This window comes from Dermochelys coriacea, chromosome 2, assembly GCF_009764565.3.
Source record: "Dermochelys coriacea isolate rDerCor1 chromosome 2, rDerCor1.pri.v4, whole genome shotgun sequence".
NCBI lineage: Eukaryota > Metazoa > Chordata > Testudines > Dermochelyidae > Dermochelys > Dermochelys coriacea.
In genome coordinates, this window is record NC_050069.1 from 264915541 (window position 1) to 264934617 (window position 19077).

Here is a 19077-nt window from a genome sequence, read left to right on the forward strand (position 1 = left end):
CTTGCCCCCCCCCCCCCCCCCCCCCGGAGGCTTACTTAGGTGAAGGTCCTGTAACAGTTCCTTGATGTCAATTCAGAACAGTGGAATTAATTGGCAACCAGTGTGTAAATCCTACTGTTTTTTTGGCTGACAAACATGCAGGCTGCAGATTAGTGTGTTTCCTGGTTGCACAGGGCCCTTTCATAGCTGTTTTGAATTCTCAGTGGGACATACCAAGCTAGACTGACATCAGGAATTATAAGAATTTGTCCTCAATAGAGTCCACCTTTCTCCCACCCACTAAAAATGTTGGGACATATAGAATTAAAGAAGAAACATATCTTAAGGCTTCTAAAAACAAGCAACCCCTGAATAACTTGATAAAGCAGCACCTCCCACCTCTGCCCCCTTAGGAAAACCTTGGAAGTAGGTTAATTAACCTGCACCACAAACTCTGGCTTTCCCAATTATCATGCAATGAAAACTTTTTTAAACCCTACTTAGCTTCAGCAGGGACCTTCTAATGATCTGTGTCAATGGCAGAGCTGAGCAGAGAAACTTTTGGTGAGAATTTTTTCCCATATTGGGACAAAATTATGACCCTTTGGAGGAAAAAGGCTGCAGGGCTTGGTCTCCATCTCCCACAGGTCAGTCATCTCCCACTTGGTCTCCATCTCCCACTTGCCCAGGATGCGAGACACCCAGGTTCAGAGTCTCTGGTCTGAATCTGGCAGAGCAGGGACTCAAACCTGGGTGTCTCGCATCCCAAGTGAGTCCCCTAACTACTAGACTTTTTTTTTTTTTTTTTAACTGCTGAGTTACTTCTGGTCAGCAGGTATTGACTAGACATCTTTATATTTTCCCCTCTTCACATTTAATTTAAACCAATTAAAATGGTTTCTCCCAAGGTGGGAAGGTGCCCCCCCCGTGCATGCACACCTATTTATTGTGCAATTGATGAAAGTGTTGCTCTTGATGCTTCATATAAAGGCAAAAAGTACTGGCACCTTCCTCCTGAACTATGCTGGCCTGCACCAGATATGAGACCTTTACCCAGTAAGAGTAGCAAACTACGTCCAAAAGGCAGTTTTGGTCCAAAAAGCAGTTTGTTTGCAGGCTGCAAGATGATCTCACTATAGTCTTTGTTTATCTTTTATGTCTAAATGGTCATGTCCATACCCTATTGCAAGTTTCCTGGTATAGTGTCTCCTTAGACTGGGGTAGTCAATGGCAGACAGTGAGCCAAATCCCGACTGCCAGATGTTTTTGAACAGACCCCAAAATATTTGTATTTATTATGAATTGGTTTTTCTCTGGAGTCTGGACCTTCACTATACCTTGACCAAGAAATTTGGACCTTGAAGGAAAAAATTGACTGCCCCTGCCTTGTACTCAGTGGCTAAGTTTGCTTTGTTTACATAACCCATCTGCATTAGATATTGTGTTATAGGAAACCCTGAGTGTTTACACACAATTCAGCTGAATCACATGCAAGACTTTTTTTTTTTTTTTCTGGTTTTGTGGTGTAGCTCTTCTGAAGTATGTGCAAATTTAGGTGGAACTTGTATTTCAAGCTATACCCTTCAGTTTTATCATTTGAAATACTCTGGAAATGTAGTAACTTTATTTAGTTTCTTTAAATGGGAGGAAAATTCCAACTTGGCTAATGTTCTTGCTTAACTCAGAAGCTATAATAGATGGCTCCTTTCATTTCTAGAGTTAAGTGGCCTGATTCTCCTTCTTTTTAAACCCATGTTAGTTCAGTGAAATTGCTCCCACTTCTCATCCATGCAAATGAGAACAGAATTGCAGATCTATTGTTGAAGGTGGCAACACTAAAACTTGGATATCCTTCACCTGAAAAATTGTAGTGGGGAGGGAACTTACTATTCTAAGGGGCTATTTTTTTGTTTTGTGCTTGAATTAACTGATGGTGGGGGGGGGGGGGAATAGATTTGTATAGACTTGCCATTCATTCAGCAGATGTATGAATGGTAATCCAACAGCAGTAAGCTTCTGCTCTGATGGTCCCTGGAAAACCAACATCACTCTGGCAGATAGCAAACGGGCAAAGTGATTGGTTGACGTGCTGCTGTGCTTGATCTGTGATTGCAAGGGTGGGTTACAAGTACAGTGCTTTGAGGTGGTAAGACTTGCAGCTTAACTCTCTAGCTTGGGGAGCAGGGTAAAGAATGTTGGACTTCTTAGCCTCCATGTAAGAGGCACCTGATTTATCTTCCTTGGAAGAGCCGAGCAATTCCAAGAACTACTTCAGGAAGGAGAAACAGATAGGGCTGATTCACTGAACTCCAGTTGGACTGGAAAGTATAAGACAGATGACTAGTGATGGATAGAGTCAGAGGAGAGGCTCTTGGTGCTAAAAGAGCATTGTAATGAAACTTAACTGTGGAGCATCAACTTTTTGACTTAAATAGGTGCACTATTTCGTAGCAGTTTGTCTTAAGACAATGAAGCTTCCACCACTTCCTTGGCCTTTTTATAAACTCTCAGTATCCTCTGCCTGGATTTTGTTTAGCTAAAATTTGTCCAATTTCTAAATTTCTCCCTCAATCTGTATTTACACCCTTTCTCTGCCATTATGCTAGCAGAACCCTCCTAACTCATCAATTAGCCAGCTGTACATATAGTTCAGCCTTCCCTGCAGATCTCCAGCCCCTTGGCCTCTTTCCTCTGAACATTCTAGCTTTTTTTTTTTTTTTTTTTTTCTGGTGATGAACTGAATGCTATGTTCCAGGTCTTGTCATCCTGGTCCATGCAGGAGGATAGATTTCTTTTTAGGAGGGGGATTGTTTCACTGCTTTCAATTTGTTATGGCTTCTAACTTACTGGCATCACAGCTTTCCAGGTTTCTCCCTCTATTGTTTGAATTTATGTCCCTAGATGCATGGTAGAATTTAATCTGAATTCCTGCCACTGTCTCCAGCCTTCCCAGATTCCTTGTCATTTGTCCCTTACTAGTTTAGGGAAGGGATGGGGAAATTCTACCTTCCACACAACTGAAAGGAAGGGGAATGTTGGTAGCTGTCCGACAGCACATAGCAGTGACCAATTCAGAAGACAAGTGAAATGCCATATCGGATTACAGTAGCTGCCTGGACTACTCTAGCTGTACAGAGTATCTGTTGTAGAGCTGGGTATTGGAGAAATGGCATCCACTGTAACCCACACCAATCCAGTTTAGTTCCTTGTCTCCATCTAGCAGCAGAGCCACAAACTTATGTTTGCTACCATCTCTTGAGCTGTAGAACCATTTGCTGAAGCAGTAGAAACTCATGCTTGTATAACTAGTCCCCAGTTAGTCTCTACAAACATCTTATCGGCAATGATGCCCTGGTCAGGCTCAGGAAGGAGGAGAGTTCTCATTTTATGCAGAAGATTGGATTAACTAGCTCAGGAGGTCTCCTTGGCTTGTTGACAATGGGCCAAATGCTAGAGTGTGTACACCTCCAATGACTTCACTGGGAGTTTCACACCTGTACTGAGGTTCAGAATCTGACGCCCGGTATAAATCCCCCCCCTTGACATGGCCACTCCTTGAAATCCTAGTAGCTTTTTGGCCCACCTTCTAAATGGGGGGGGGGGCAGGGGGAAGTGTTTAAGAATATTCTAGGTTTGTTTCCCCAGGGCTTAAAACTAAAATAGAAGCCCTTCATGGGATTGAGGGCACTTCTCAAGAAAGCTATTGGAATGGATATTATATATATAATTTTAAAAGGCAGTTTCTGAAATGTCTCTGTAGAAATGGCATTGTGTGGCTTCATGTGTTTGCAGAGTCTCCTGGATTTCTAAATCAAAATTCTATATGCAATATGTGCCAAGTGTTTTGGTTTTTGATCTTTCAATGATAATAGTGTGACCTGTGGGCCCAAGATGTGTCTGCACAGGTGTCCTGGAAGGCATGACTTTTAAGGCAATGAGGTAACATGGTGTAGCCAGAGGCCTAGTTTGGCCTGCTGAGCACCTCCTAGATGGAGGTGTGATGGAAGGGACCCAACTTGGTGCATTCATGGGGCTGGCGACTGCAGGGGCAGATTCTTGCAAAGTGACTGAGAGAAACATGGATTCCCACAATTCATGTTGCTGGCTTTTTTTCTTGGGGGAGGGGGAAGCTGGTTTCTTTAGGGTAGAACCTCTGTAAGATAAGTGGCCGAAGAACCATATTGTAAATTGGTTTCAGACCACTATAAGGAACAATCCTGTGCTGGCGTAGACCATGGGTAACATTGTGATAGGGCTTTCTCTTCTGCAGTCTCACCCCTTCCAGTTGACACACAGCCCATTCAATTCATAATCTTGATGTAACAACCACCTTGTGGCCTCTGTATTTGGGTTGATCTAATTTGGGATGTCAACCATTCCTGAATCAACAGCTTTGGGCTATTTTAGGTGGTGAAAATCTGCCATTGGCACCACTGAAGGAATTTACAAGTAGCAAGCTAATTATGTAAATGTCCACTTGTTAAGATCTTCTTAAAGTTTCCCTAATCTGATTGGAATTTATGTTTAACACTCGGTTGATTCTTTTTTTGGGGGTGGAGGTTAACTTAATACATTGGATACATAATCAATACAGGGAGGAAATGCTTCTCAATACACCAGTCTGTGTGATTTTTGGATAATAGATCTTTTTTTTTTTTTTTAAAATTTTGACTACTCTGTGTAAAGCACTGCACAACTAAGAGTGGAGAGACTCATCAGCATCAATTTGTTCATTCCACTCTCAAGCCCCAGTTGAAACTGGGGCTCTTTGTACAAACATGCCAAGTAAGCCACAGCCCCTGCCCCCAAAGAGGTCTCTCTTCTTAGATCTGAGACAAAAGGTAGGAAAGGGAGTGTTATCCCTATTTTACAGGTGGTGTCTGGGAATGATGCACAGATCAACCTGATTTTTTTTCTTCTATTTCCTTCTCTTCCACCCCCACCCACCCCAAACCTACTAAGCACTGCAGCTCCCATTGAAGTCCATGACCAGCCCAGCTGCAAGCGCTCACCTTCTCTTGAAAATCTTACTCTAGGTGACATGCCCAAGGTTGCACAGGAAATATCGACACTTCAACCACATTCCTTACTTTCACTATCCTCCTCAGGGAAGAAGGGCAGGAGTGGTTTCTTGTGGTGACAGCCAGGGGTCAGGAGGACTCCCCTCTTCTCTACTAAGGCTTACCATGGACTTGGTGGAGGGGCCTCAGCAAATTTTTGCCTCCCTTTTGCCTTCTAGACATGGAACTCGGTCAAGTCGGTGGAGCTACTGGCATCCATGAAGCTGGGCATGTGCTCAAGCACCTTGGCTGAATCAGGGTCTTGGTGTTGTCGTGCATCCATCTGTTTGTTGAGTCTTGCACAGCCATAAGCTGAGGTCTGGATCTGATTTGGTCTCACTCTAGTTGCCATGATCCTATGAGTACACACAATCCCATGGCAATCCATGTTTCTCTAGCTCAATCAATATATCTATACAAACATCACTGCCCTTCTACACAGGTGATCCCTGCTAAAGCTGCACATGTGGTTCTTTCTGTTCAGTTCATCACACTCTGGGGGAGGCGGGGGATGTCATTGTCCTACGTTTTGCTGCTATTTAGGATTGGGAGCAGTAGCCAGGATGCCCTCTGAGTAGCTGCTGAACTCCATCCATCACTTGGAAGGAAGACTGCATGCAACACAAAGCACTTGCTTTCCTCCTCCAACCCACAAGGTATCAACACCAAAAGTTAAACCACAGGGCAGTTCAAGAGTCACTTATCCATTGCTCGTCTCCCTGGCTTATATTGACTCCCCGGCTACTTCTCCAGAAGGCTGCCAATGGATTTGTATATCGTTATTACACCATCCTCATGACCAGAGGAGGTGAGCACCTTCTAGTAGTAGATTAAGAACTGTGGTGAATATCTTATCACACTGTTTGTTTTTTGTTTGCAGTATGGCTGTGTTGGTCCCAGGATGCTCAATAAACAAGGTGGGTGAGAATTTTTTTCTTTATTGGACCAACTTCTGTTGGTAAAAGACTCTTTTGATGGAGCTCTATATAGCTTCAGCTCTATATAGCTCAAAAGCATGTCTTTAACCAATAGAAGTTCTTCAATAAAAGATCTCATCACCCACCTTCTCTCTAGTCTATCAGAGTTCATACTTTCTCTCTTTATCTTCCTATGGGGAGGATTGTGTGCACTGAAGTGGTGCCTTGATAGGGTTTTTAGTGTAATGCCACACTTTTTTGTTAGAGCTTGGAGCCAAAAGTGGGGAGGGCTGCAGTGGCCCTTAGTTCCTGAGTGAGTTCATTCCACAATCCAGGACTGGCTCCAAGAAATCTCTGCCTCCTAACGAGGGAATCTCTTAGAGCAGTGGGCCAGGTCTTCAGTTGGTATAAATCTGTAGCTCCATTGACTAGCTGGGCTTTGCTTGCACAGCACTTGCCCAGAAACAGTAGGGTGCATATCACTTGTTAATTACAATTCCACTTTTTCACTTCAAAAGCATGTAAATACACCAGTCTCCCTTGAATGAGTATCTTAATTGCCTCCTCTCCTAACTCACTAAGGATAGAACCAGCCACAGCACTTGTAACTCATTCCCTTCTCCAGTTCAGTAAGAAAAGCCTATACCATCCCAGAGGCATAATCCCCATTCATGCATCCAGTGCCCCATAGGTTTGTTTTTTCACCTGTTCAGTTTTTAAATCTGCCTCCAGGATAATATGACACTAAAGCCAGTGGCTGAGTGAAATAGCTATCGCTGCTGTGCAGCAGGGGAATTGCAGAGCTGTAAACTGCTCCCGAAATAGAGCAGATGATGTGTCAAACTGCCCAACCATCCAAATGCTCTACGATCTGATCACTGTGGACTGTAAAATGGGGATGGGTGAACTGTTTGGAGGAGCTGGGATGGGAACTAATGCACCTTCTGCTCAGCTGTGCACAGCTCTAAGGCTAAAACCTTTTCTGATGGTTCCCAAATGTTTGGGTAAACCCTATAGTCTTATCTCCACCTGTGGCACACAAGTGCCAAATACAAGAAGAGAGGCTGTTCTTGAAATATTTCTGGCCCACCCAAAACCAGGGGTACTATTTTAGAAAGCTCCTATATCTAACTTTGCTTTTGTGGAAGGCTCAAATAAGCATAAAGAGCCAAAGCTTGAGACTTCCATTAAATCCTTCTTATTTAAGCTATTGTGCACTAAACACACTACTTAATATCTCTGGGCAATTAGGGAAACTGCCTTTTGCCACAAGGCGTCTTCCTTCTGCAAATCTTTGTTGGCTGAGCCAGGGCTAGAAAACTTGCTGCGTCTGAACGAAAGCAGGATTTCTAGGACATGCAGGATTGGGGGAGCCTGGAAAGGGAGAGGCCAGTGCTTTGCATGACATCCATCACAGAGCTGTTAAATTTGGGAGGCAAGGCTTAACAAAAGGCTGGCTGAGGTGTTAGGGAGACAAATGAATGATTCATTACAAAGTCAGATGTGTTTTTTGGCACTGGAGCGGACAGACGAGACTGACATTAACACATGGCATGCTGCGAGGATTATTGGAGCTGTGCCACAAATGCCCATGTCCTGAAGAATTGAGGGCTAGCTTGACTCCTAGAAAGAACAGGAGTACTTGTGGCACCTTAGAGACTGACAAATTTATTTGAGCAGAAGCTTTCATGGGCTACAGCCCACTTCATTGGATGCATAGAATGGAACATATAGTAAGAATAAACTTTTGTAGTGATGATCAAGATGGCCCATTTAGACAATTGAAAAGGTGTGAGGATACTTTAATTTAGGGAAACGTATTCAATATGTGTAATGACCCAGCCACTCCTAGTCTCTATTCAAACCCAAGTTAATGGTATCTAGTTTGCATATTAATTCAAAAGCTCAGCAGTTTTTCATTGGAGTCTGTTTTTGAAGCTTTTCTGTTGCAAAATTGCCACCCTTAAATCTTTTACTGAGTGGCCATAGAGGTTGAAGTGTTCTCCTCCTACCAGTTTTTGAATGTTATGATTCCTGATGTCAGATTTGTGTCCATTTATTCTTTTGCATAGAGATCTTTTTGGAAAGAGCTGAACTGTCACCATTCTAATTCCTAAATCCAGTGGATTCTGTAATCCAAGTAGAAGTGACTCCCCTAGAAACTAATGTCTCAGTAGCAGCAGGGTCCTAATAACCAAAAACCCTTTGGATGTGCTCTAATATTGCTTATTAACAGGAGGGCCACGTGAAAATAACCATAGACAACACCTAGCACCTTGGTAGGTGACTAAAGTGGGGATGACTCATTTACAGATGAGGTGGCTTATCTGAGGTCACCCAATGAATTAGTAGTAAAGGTTAGAAAGAGAATCTAGGTCTTCTGACTCCCAAGCCTCTCATCACACCGAGAAAGAAGGAAATCATAACATCTGTAAGTCAATAACTCACTGTTTATAAACAGCGAATCTCCTCCTTAGCCCTGCAAAGTCCACACAGCTTTGGGCAAGCTTGTGGCATTCCATTGTGCCTTGTGTATCAATACCCTCCATTTCACAAGAGTGGGCCAGAGGTGCCGGGTGCAGACCTGGATAGGGTGGCAGTTGGATTTTGGCACCTCTCTTTAAAGGACCTTATACCCTTGCTCATCTCCTTTGTAGCCACTTTGGAGAAGAATTGGAATTTTGAGTGCCTTTTATTTTACACATGAAACTACTAAGCATAGAAAGCTCTTGGGGCTAAATCTCTAGTGGACAATATTGATGTAATTCTATTTGTCAATGGAGCAGCACTGGCTTATGCCAACAGATAACATAGCCCATGGCTGTACGCTGTTGCTGTGATGACTACCCATTCTTGTGTATAAGATTTCTGGTCACAACCCTCACATCAGCCTTGCTTTCTCTTGCTGACTCAAAGGTGGGAGGAGGGGATGTCTGTGTTTTTTTTTTTTTTTTTTTTTTTTTTTTTTTTTCTTGAACTGTCAAACTTGTAGCTGTCTCTTAGCTGCTGTCTTCAGCAGACCAGTAGGGATGGGAGATGTCCTAGCTTCTGCTGTAGCTAATTCTGGAGCCTCTGTCCCCAACAGTGAGGCACTGAAGGGGTTAAACTCCCCCCTCCCTCAGCCTATTGCTTCTCCTTCCACTACTTTCTTCTTATGCCTCCCTGTACCAACACTCCACAGCTACACTTTGCTTACGATCTAGTGGGATCCATGCCAGAAGGAATAACATTAAGCCAAAAAAAGTAGTCAGTAGAATAATTAACAGTTCTGGGTTGCTAAGAATTCTCCAGGAGGGTGGAGAGGGGGTTATCCACGAAGCTGTCCAGCCAATGCAGCTGAGGGAAAAGGCTGAGGCGAGAATAACTCCTGGCACAAACTGCGGAGGGTGAAGCTAATGCTGTCTTAAATTTGTGAGTGAAAGCTCCCTGGCCCACGCATTCCACTGGCACCAGAGTTCACCAGCAGGTTTTAAGTTGAGTAAAAATCCTTCATAAATCTAGCTGATGGTTGTCTCATTCCTGAGAGGATGAAGGGGCGGGGAGGGGGGGGCAAAACCCTACTCACTTACAAACAAAATGGGTTGTTCCAGGGGAATTAGGTCACTGGGAGCGTGGGGTGCCAAGCTACCCAGAAGATCCCAAACGAGGGAGTGACTGTAATCATCAAACAAAAAACTGAAGAATGCAGCAGTGGTTCCAAAGCTGACATGTGGCAGGGAACCAGTCAACCCTCTGGTATGAGCCATGCTACAAGCAAGAGAATGTTGAAAAGACCAGTTGAGCTGGAGTCTAGATGCACACATTTCTCATGTTGCCATGTGGTAAATCTCTGCTCTGCAACCAAAAATCACAGGGTTAGTCAAAATAAAGGTTTGGGGTGGGGGAGCAGCAGCCTGGAAGCTTCTGGAACAAGGCTTCTTGTGAGAAATAGAAGGCTTGGGGCCTAGTCTACACTTAGAATTTAGATCAACACATTGCTGAGGGGTGTGGCTTTTGGGAATCAGTCTACCTAACCCTTGGTGTAGACACAGCTAGGTCAATGGAATAATGCTTCCATCACCTAGCTACTGTTGCTTGGCGAGGTGGCTTTCCTGCAACAATGGGAAACGACTTTTTGTCGTCATAAGCTGTCTATGCTATGGGCTGTAGCTATGCCACTATAGCCTCTCTCGAGTGGATGAGCCCATAGCCTTGTGATTTAAGATTGAGTACTGGAACTAGCTGACCTGGATTTGGTTCCTTGCTCTGATGCTGAGTATCTGCATACATGGGCTTGTATCTTTTCCTTCTGTAAAAGAGTGGTACTGCCCTACCTGAAAGTAGTGCTGTCAGGCTTAATTCATTATTTGTAAAGCTCTTTTGAGGAAATTTAAAAATCTTATGGAAATTTAAAATGTTTACTTCCAGTTGGCAGGAGGCAAAAATAGCCTTGCTGTATGGTATTTGAGTACTACAGGTCCTACTCAGGAATGCACCATAATGAGAACTCTTCCAACTGTCTTCACCATCTCACTGGAGTCAAGTTGTGAATTCCCAAAGTTCAAGGCAAAATTTCAGCATTATCGGCTCATGCTGTGAAGCATCTACACTTCAGGGGCTAAATTAACCCACCATCATATGCCAGCCATGAACTTCAGTGGTTTGCATGGGGGGAGCTGAGGGCCTAATTTTTCCTCATTTTTGTGCTTTACACTCCAGGAGGCACTTAATAGTGTGTGTGTGTGTGTGTGTGTGTAGCCTTGATAAACAAGGAAAAACAAATGGCTTGACAACCATTTGGGTCTGATCCTTAGTGAGAATCCATCTGAGCTGGTCCAATTCAACTCATTCCTAGCCATGTCAATTGGCAGCTCTGCTCTGGAAGAGGTTCCCTTTCCTAATTTTAAAAGGTTGGGAGAATTAATGATCGCTCCTGGGCCTCCTGCCCAAAACATTGTTAGGCAGGGCTGTTTGGAGGCCTCATGGCAGAGAGAGGTCTTGAGAAGCAATTGGGAAGAGGAGCTTTGACCTGGTTCCAGCAGGGTTTCCGTTCACAGTGGGTGGAGGCATTACTAGCAGAGCACATGGGAAGACATGAGGGTAGATAAGGGGGGGTGAAGCTAAGTTGTGAAAGGCCTTGATGGTAAGGACCAATAGCTCAGGGCTAGCCTACATTAGATGCTTTATGCCAGTGGGGGGAGCTCTTCAGTCTGCATAATAAAACCCCTCTTTGCACAGTGGTAGTTATGTCAGTGGAAGAAGCTCTCTGACAGTGCTGTCTAAAATGACCTAGGTGCTGGTGTCAACTCTGTTGCTCAGGGGTGTGAATATTCTCCCCCCATCAGTGACAAGTGATAGTGTGTACAAGTCCTTATTTGGTCAGAAGCAGGGGTGGGGAGTGAGTGGAGGAACTCAGTCTGGCTATGTTAGCCCATCCCCCTTCCTCAAGGACCAGCAAGGCACTCTTTGAAGCAGTGCTTCAAATGGACCTGACTGGGGCCAGGTAGGTGCTGGGAAGGGCAGAGAGGAGGTGGTTGCTGTAGTGAAGAAGAGGGATGAAGGTCTGGCGGAGTTAGTGGTGTGGACAACAAAATTGGCCAGAATTGGGGCTTGTCTGTATGGAGACTTAGCTTGCAGCAATTCAGGGTCTGAAACAGCACTACATCAGGTTGCTACAAACTTTTAGTGTGCAGAAGCAGGGTTCACACAATGTCTTGGTGGCCAGGAAGCTAGTGCACTGTAGACTTGTACCTCTGCATGCCAAGTCTCTGTGTAAACAAGCCCGTGGGTACAATCAAACCATGGGGCTGGGCAGCTGGGAGGATAGTAGTGATGGCAAGAAAAGCAGGGTGGGGGAACTTTGGGAAGCATAAGGATGAGCTCAGTTTTAGCCCTATTAAAGCTTGTGTTGCTGAGAGCTCCTCCATGAGGAGAGGGCAAAGACTGAGGGAATCACATGGAAGTGGACAGGCCAGCAGGGGAGAGGTGAATTTGACAGGCCTCGATGTAAAGATGGCTGAAGGCACACAAAAGGATAACCTGATTGGAAGTAGAGAGAAGAGGAGGGCAAGGATGGAGCCCTATGGACCCCTCATGGAGAATGCAGGAAGGAGGACCCTCTGAACAAAGGAGCACTTAGGAAGATAACTAAGGGAAAATGAAGTTGCAAAAACCAACCCCCAGAAGGGATTTTGAGAATCCGGGGATGATGGCCATCAGTATCAGAGGGGGGCCACTGACATTGAGGATGGAGTTGGCCCAGAGACTTATCTATCCTGAATTGACTCTGAATTCGGTATCTTACTGATTAAACTGTGTGTATATTGCTATCGCATGACACTGATGTTCCATGATGTGCATGCAGCTGCCTGTTTAGTTTCCAGATAGTTTGTGTTAGGTGTTTCAGAGGCCCAAACCAAAGTGGCCTGGGATCTGTCTACCTGCAATGCCCCCTTCTGTGGTGGTGTGACACAGGGAGAAATCAGTAGGGGCGTTCCACCTAGCTCTCCCTTAATTTATAACTGAGAGAGCTGCTGACAGGATGCTCTTGAGGAGCATGGTGCTTGACTTGCACTGAGACACCCAGAAGGCCAACAAATCTGGGTTGAGGTTTGGAGGGAATCTTATTGTGGCATGGGGGTAAGTTGTAGGTGGCTGTTTGTTTGTGGTAGCCAAAGTGTGTGTGTGTGTGTGTGTGTGTGTGGGGGGGAGGGAATTTCAGTTTTGTGCTGAAGTTCAGAGAATGGTGGAAGTTTGCTACTTACTTTTTTTTATGATGGACTTCTTGATGGCTTTTTGGATCAAGTTGGCTTGTGCATAGAAAGTCTGGTATAAGCATCTCCTGTTCTGTAAGTTGGAATCTATTGAACATACTAGCTAGATAGCTACTTCAGGAAACCTGAAATAACTTAAGGGAGGTTCCCCATGACTCAGACCCCCCCCCCGAGGTCTACAACAGAACTATATGTTGGATTTCTCTTACAGACAACTAAATAGCCAGTTACAATTCACTGACGTAGTATTTTCTGTAAGCACTGGACCAGTGAAAACAAGTGTGGTGAATGCTTCATGAATTACTGGCCTTCGAAGACTAGAACGGGCATCAAAGAGATGTTCAGATTAATCTCCATTGAAGTCTGTGAAATTGGACCCATTAAACTGTTTAGTGTTTCCTAACTTGGACCCACATCATACCCCCTTCTACATAGTAGAAAGTTTTATGGGGAGGAGGGGAAAATTCCAATTTGGAAAGCTGGAAGGAAAAGACATCAGACCTGTTCTACATGGTCCAGTCTGAACTAGTGTCTGGCTTTCTTCACTTGAGTCATTGGGCTATGTTGTGTGCTCTGTGGAGTCATTGGGCTATGACATACACTCATACTGGATACAACAGAGTTGCCTCTCAAAGCATTTTTGGAGGAAAGGAGAAGGTCAGAAGGACGAGGGGCTGGCATAGGCAGTAGAACTGCAGGCAAAGTAGTCAAGTAAAAAGGGAAGCTATCAACTGGGGGAGGGGGGTGTTATACAGATTTGCCATGGAGAAATCCTTTGGAAGTGGAGAGTGGACTGCTGGATTTCACCAGCCCTGGCATTCCAGGCAGCTATAGCAGAGCAATTTTCTTGCAGTGATGTGGCTCAGGCAACTCCTGATTTTTATATAAAACTGGGAGTGGACTCACTGGCTTCTGCCTCTCTCGTCCCGCTCAGACTGATCACCAAAAAATCATCTTGCTAGGCAGGGAATTAAAGCTTTAGCTTAGAGCCTGTCTAAAACCAGGGCTCACTGGGGAGTAGCATCTATCTAGAAGTTCAGGTAAATCCATATTGCCACAAATATGTAGCTGCCTAGGGACTTAGTCGCTGTCTGTGTGGCACACGCTATAGTAAGCTGGATGTTTCAAGATCCAGCCCTGCATGCGCGCGCTCGTGCTCTCTCTGAATATTAGAGCATGGATCACTGCAATTTGATATTAGAGGGGAAACCTTTTAGCATTGTAGGGCTGGGCACAACTGAGCATCCAGGGTAGTACCACTTGCCAACAGCTTATTGCAATATTGAAAGCAGGTATAATGCCAGCATTTCTTTAAAAAGAGAAGATACTAGTTTTAATAATTCCCCACTAAGCACTGCATTTTGCAGTAAGATGCAGACTGAATGGTGAAACATGACTAATATAAATCCACAGTCAGTATTGGAAACTGTTCCTACCAACAATAACCACCTCATGGGGGGAGCTGGGATTGCTCAAGGAACACCTCTACTGTCAAATGCACCCTAGACTTTTTGCTGAAATTATCTGTAGTGTCCAGAGGCCCCATCCAAGATCAGGGCCCCATTGGGCTGGGGGGAGAGAGATGCACAGTAAGAGTCTTGTCTAAAAAGACAAGACCGGCAAAGGGTGGGATGGGGCACAGTAGGGCGAAATGTCTTGCTCCGTGTCACAGCAGGCAGTGTGGAATAGAACCCAGGTCTCCGACTCACAGTCCAGTGCCTGGCCCACTCTCCCTCTTAGGGACCAAAAGTAATTTTCTTAGAGCCACCTGATTGATAAGCAGTCAGGCTCAATCCCGGACTTAGTGGATGGGCATTTCCCCCTCAAGTCAAAATAACACCATCACATGTAGCCTCCTAGGTGGCAGTTTCATCACCAAAGCTGAGGATTTTTTTCACAGGGGGAGCATACGTGAACTTCCTTCATCCCTACAGAGCCCCGGACTCCTTGGCAGGAACAGATCAGCCTCTGTGCAGAGCCAAGAGGGCATCTGACTTGGACACCATGGCCTCACAAGACCTCACTCAGCCTAGGTTGCATAAAAGGACTAGATGGATTATAAGGGTTCCATGCCGTGGCAGCCCTAAGCCAGCATTTCAGGCACCGGCACTGACACTCCCTGGCACTGTGTGTGTTTTTGTGTGTGTGTTGGCACTCTTTTTTGAAAATGCCACCTCAGCCCTTGGAATTGTCACGGTAAAGTCCTGATACTGCTAGGGTGGCACCCCCTGCTGGAATGGGCATAAATTTCATGCCACAGATGCATATTATTTTGCATCGTTTGTTCCACAGGAGTTCTTCGCCTGGAAGAAGGGTTCTGCTTAACAGCTAGGAGAGGCACACTTCATTTTACTTGTGTTCTTCCCCCCCCTCCCCCCCCGCCGCCTCATTTCTTGGTTTGTTTTTTTCTGAATGGGACAGGCCTTTGTTGGCCAAGTAGCAGCAACTGCTACTGACCCTGTAAACTTGCTTTGGTCATGAGACACCTTCTTATAACTTGTTCTCTTGCTATGGCCTCAAGCAGACCTAAACAAAAAAGCCATGAAGCTGGGTTGGGTGATAAATGTCCATTACTTGTTTATCATGCTCATTGGATGGGTCTTTTCTCACTGAACTGAACAAAATGGGAATCTTTTTCTGAAGCTTCAGCGTGGTCATCACTTACATTTTAAGTTGGCGTAGCTATGGCATTCAGGAATGTGGAGAAAAATCTATACCCCCAGAACCCTGTGGCTCTGTCCAGCTTAACCCAGGTGTAGACTTAGCTTCCCTTGACCTAGCTACCATTGCTTAAGAAGGTGGAGTTACTCCAGTTCTAGAAAAAAGCATGTATGCTGCAGGGTTATAGCTACAGGGCTGCTAAAGCCCCTGTAGTGTAGACAAACTTTTAAGGTCAGAAGTTCCTTCTGAAGGATATGGAGGAAGTGATGCCAAAGCCTAGGCTACTGAGCAAAGAGAAGGGCCAGCAAGCAGGCTGAAATCCAAAGAGTGGACTTGAAGAACAATTTTTTTTTCCCCCCTACTCACTAGAGCTGGTCCTTCCAGTCAGGACTCTGAGCTAATGAGTTGTTATACTTCCATGGTGGACAGTTTTCATCTTCAGAGATGTCTTTCGGGCACCTTTTTGTAAAATTTTATTAAGGGGGTGAGCAGGAACCGGTGGCATGGTGGAAACCTATAAACTAGAGTTGTCCTATCACCTTGGCTATCAACCACAAGCCCCCATGGTCAATCCTGGAAGCATCCTGCATAGACTTTTTGCACAGAGCAGTCAAAAGTCGGGTTACCACTGATCCATTTAATGCTTCGATAATTTACAATTTCTCTGGCTTTCCAGACACTAATCCCAAGCAGCTGCTAAAGGCCTGAACTGACTGAGGGTTTTGGAGTGTTGCTATCTCAGTACTGTCTTTAAAGTCTGAGCTTTTTGAAAAGTGACTAATTTCAGGAGCGCTGTGTGAATGTGTGTCCGTCCCCCTTCAACTAGGCACCTCGAATGGGCCTTACTTTCAGAAGATGCTGAGCACCTGCACTCTGAAAATCTGTTCCTTTTTAAGGTGTCAATTTGGTGATTTTTGTTGCCTCAGTTTTCCAGTGCCCAGTCACTGTACAAAATTTTAGCCATAGTGTCCATGTAGATGTATGTCCCCCTCACCTCTGTCATATCCAACTGCTGCACAATCCTGAGGGTGTACATCTTCTGGAATATTGCACTGAGTGGTTCCAGATCAAGTAGATGAGTAAATGGAGGCTGACTTGATTTAGAAAATATGCCCTCACGCCCATATTTTTCTTTTCTCTTAGATTTGCATGTGCCTCCTAAGTAGCTAGCTGTAGAAATGTCAAGGAACAAACCGTTCAGGCAAGTGTGCTGATGGGTACACATGGTGAATGGCCCATAGAATTTGTTGCAGCACTTAAATATTGCATGTTCAAGTGTTCATGTGAAGTAGCCCTGCCTCAGTTAGGTTGGATGCCCCTTTTCCTTGGTAAGTAAAGGGCCCTGAGCATGTGTTGTATCTGCATCCCATTTACAAAGGTTTAAAAATTACTTTTTTTGAAAACCGTTTTTGGAATACTTTCACTCAATTGTTCACTTGATTTTTTTTTTCACTTATCAGTGCCTTCCCCCTTATTTCTTTTTGTCCCCTTTTTTCCTCAGTCATTTTAAAAAAAAAAAAAAACCCAGATACTTCAAAAGTGGCCAAGAGGTGGGGGAGAACCATAAACAAAATCAGTAAAACCATTTTGGAGAAACAAAATGGGTCCATTTTTTTTAATCCCACAGAAAACGTTGACTTCTATGAAGTGACTTTTAATGTTTCAGTCAACTCAGCTGGGCGTGGGGGCTCGGATCAGGACTTGGAATACAAATCTGTTAAATATCTTGGAGTTCCAGCTAGGGTGGGGATTGATTGCCTGCTTGGTAGGGAGAATCCCTATGTTTAACATGGAATTCCTCCTAAAAGTTAAAACAAGTATAACTTTTTAAGGTTCTAGAACCTTATTTTTAACTCAGTGGTCCATTTTCTCCCCCCCCCTTTCTTCCTGCCCTGTCTTTGCTGCCTTCCCCCCATTTTGGGCCCTGTTAGGGGTCTGTGCAAGTTCTGAAACCAACAGAGTATGCTTCAGTGAAGGTGAACAGCCAGCCCTGCACTCGCTCTGTGTGTCTGTGCAGGGCTGAAACGTTCCAGCAAGCTTTTTAATTCTGGCTTTAGCAATTCTTTTTGGCTAGGGGAAATGCATCTTCAGGTCCCTCAAAACCCTGTATAGTGATTCCCATTGACTGACTGCACTGGCACCTGGCCGGAAGAGGGCAGAGCCAGGAGAGCTGGCTACTGTTAGAAAAGCCAACAAACAGCTCATGCTTCCAGCAGATGTTCCTGCAGCTTCTTTACTCCCTGGGGCCGGTGCCAGCCTGGCCAGCATCCAGCAGCCAGTCACTCGACACCAGGAACAGTATGCTGGCTTCTTTTGTTGCACATTGTACGAGTCAAGGACCTTGTGCTTGAAGAAGGGGATGGGACACCTATTTTCCCCCCTCACTCCCCGAGCTCCCAAATCACTTAACTTAGAGGAACAAACCTGAAAACTAAAGTCTCTTGGTGGCATAATCTGAACCTAGGCCTGAAGCTGGGTAAGTTATGAGAGCAGGGGGGTTCATTGCATAGAACCCAATGATTGCAGAGCCATAATGCAGTACATGTGCTGTGTATCTCTCTCTCCTTTTCACCCCCGACTCCGTGAGGCAGGGTCTCCAGCCAGTGGCTGGCACCAGCTGGAGATGCTAGAATGTAGTTTGAGCATGGTAGCTGTTTTCTGACTATTCCTTTCTCTTTTTCCCCTCCCCAACCCTGTGCCCTGGTCTCTTCACAGGCTGACTGGGAATGAACCTCTGACCATCCTCCCTCTGACTTCAGAAATGGAGGAAGCTGCCGTCAAGGCCCATTACAAAGTGTGCGACCGCCTGAAGCTGGAGAAGAAGCAGCGCAGGATGTGCAGGCGGGATCCAGGGGTGGCAGAGACCCTCGTGGAGGCCATCAGCATGAGCGCCCTGGAGTGCCAGTACCAGTTCCGCTTCGAACGGTGGAACTGCACCCTTGAGGGGCGCTACAGAGCCAGTCTGCTGAAGAGAGGTAAGTGAGGGGGGGACCAGTGGGGGACTTGCTCTGCTTTCTAGAGCAGTAGTTCTCAACCAGGGTACATAAAGTGGATAGAAAGACTCACTAGATTGTCGGGCTCAATGGGCAGTGATCAATGGCTCCATGTCTAGTTGGCAGCCAGTATCAAATGGAGTGCCCAAGGGTTAATCCTCGGGCCGGTTTTGTTCAATATCGTCTTTAATGATCTGGAGGATGGTGTGGATTGCACCCTCAGCAAGTTTGCAGATTACACTAAACTGGGAGGAGAGAGAGATGCTGGAGGGTAGGGATAGGATACAGAGGGACCTAGACAAATTAGAGGATTGTGCCAAAAGAAATCCTGAGGTTCAACAAAGGCAAGTGCAGAGTCCTGTACTTGGGACAGAAGAATCCCATGCACCGCTATAGACTAAGGACCGAATGGCTGGGCGGCAGTTCTGCAGAAAAAGACCTAGGGGTTACAGTGGACAAGAAGCTGGATATGAGTCAAGTGTGCCATTGTTGCCAAGAAGGCCAATAGCATTTTGGGATGTATAAGTAGGGGCATTGCCAGCAGATCGAGGGACACTATCATTCCCCTCTATTTGACATTAGTGAGGCCTCATCTGGAGTAGTGTGGGGCCCAAAACTGGACACAGTACAAGGATGTGGAAAAATTGGAAGACATCCAGTGGAGGGCAACAAAAATGATTAGGGGACTGGAACACATGACTTGTGAGGAGCAGCT

The 19077-nt window shown here is 45.2% G+C and overlaps 1 protein-coding gene across 1 annotated transcript in view; it reads left to right on the plus strand.

Moving 5' to 3' along the window:
- WNT9A (Wnt family member 9A) overlaps positions 1–19077 on the plus strand; it is a 78636-nt gene that overhangs the window by 32267 nt on the left and 27292 nt on the right. The window contains exon 2 of the mRNA XM_038391071.2: positions 18085–18344. Coding sequence (XP_038246999.1) covers positions 18085–18344 — 260 coding nt within the window. The remainder of the gene's footprint in view (positions 1–18084; positions 18345–19077) is intronic.